Consider the following 721-nt stretch of genomic DNA (forward strand, 5'->3'; position numbering starts at 1 on the left):
AGAAGAGAGGGAGAAAGAGCAGACATCAACCCTGACCTCCACATGCATTGCACACGCACATCCCCACACAAGCAGTCAACAGAGCCCTCAGCAGACCAAGCAAGGGACCCAGCCAGGAACAAGGGGAAGGCGCAGGGGGATGTCTTGCAGAAGCCCAGGACCACACTGACCTTTGGACCCAGGGGGGGTTGGAGGGGGTGGTCCCCCTGGAGGCAGCAAGGCAGAGTGGCTTAGGGCCTCAGCCATCCAAGTCAGGACTCGAGAACAGTGTTGGACCTGGAAAGACATGAGAAAGTCGAGGGAGCAGGGAACCAGGTGGTCCCAGCGCTGCCAGCTCAGGCCCCACCACGCCCAAATCCTCACCTCTCTCTCCAGCCCCCTCAGGCGCCGATCATACTCTCTGATCTGTCCCAGCTGCTTCAGGGCAGTGTCCACCCTAAAAAGAGAGAGCATTCTCCCAGCTGAAGACCCAACATCCCACCTGCAGATCCTGCCCATACCAGGTCCCCGCCTCACTTCTGAGACGTGCGTTTCAGCCGCTCCGAGTCACTGTCTCGCTTGTCACGAGCTTGTGCCAACAGGAAGTTCTCTTTGTGCACAGACTCCCAAGTCAGCAGCTTCCGCTCAGCTTCCTTAGAGAGACAGACACCTGCAGGGCAAGTCTCGGGAATCAAAGAGCAGGCCCACTTGGGAACTTTTCCCCTCCCCAAAGCCACCAAAT

At 58.4% G+C, this 721-nt stretch overlaps 1 protein-coding gene across 3 annotated transcripts in view; it reads right to left on the reverse strand.

Annotated features, from left to right (window-relative positions):
- The window catches only part of Trpm4 (transient receptor potential cation channel subfamily M member 4), a 29931-nt gene that overhangs the window by 1237 nt on the left and 27973 nt on the right, over positions 1-721 (reverse strand). For 2 of the 3 annotated variants that reach the window (XR_004123030.1, XR_004123031.1), the window contains exons 22-24: positions 517-649; positions 364-436; positions 171-276 (exon numbers count right to left, since the gene is read on the reverse strand). Coding sequence is in view for 1 of the 3 variants with exons in the window: in XM_031386589.1 (XP_031242449.1) it covers positions 171-276; positions 364-436; positions 517-649; positions 717-721 (317 nt within the window). In the remaining 2 variants the exon portion in view is untranslated. Of the gene's footprint in view, positions 1-170; positions 277-363; positions 437-516; positions 650-716 lie in introns of all 3 variants that reach the window. The other variant, XM_031386589.1, reaches the window with a different exon arrangement.

This window comes from Mastomys coucha, unplaced genomic scaffold, assembly GCF_008632895.1.
Source record: "Mastomys coucha isolate ucsf_1 unplaced genomic scaffold, UCSF_Mcou_1 pScaffold21, whole genome shotgun sequence".
Classification (NCBI taxonomy): domain Eukaryota; kingdom Metazoa; phylum Chordata; class Mammalia; order Rodentia; family Muridae; genus Mastomys; species Mastomys coucha.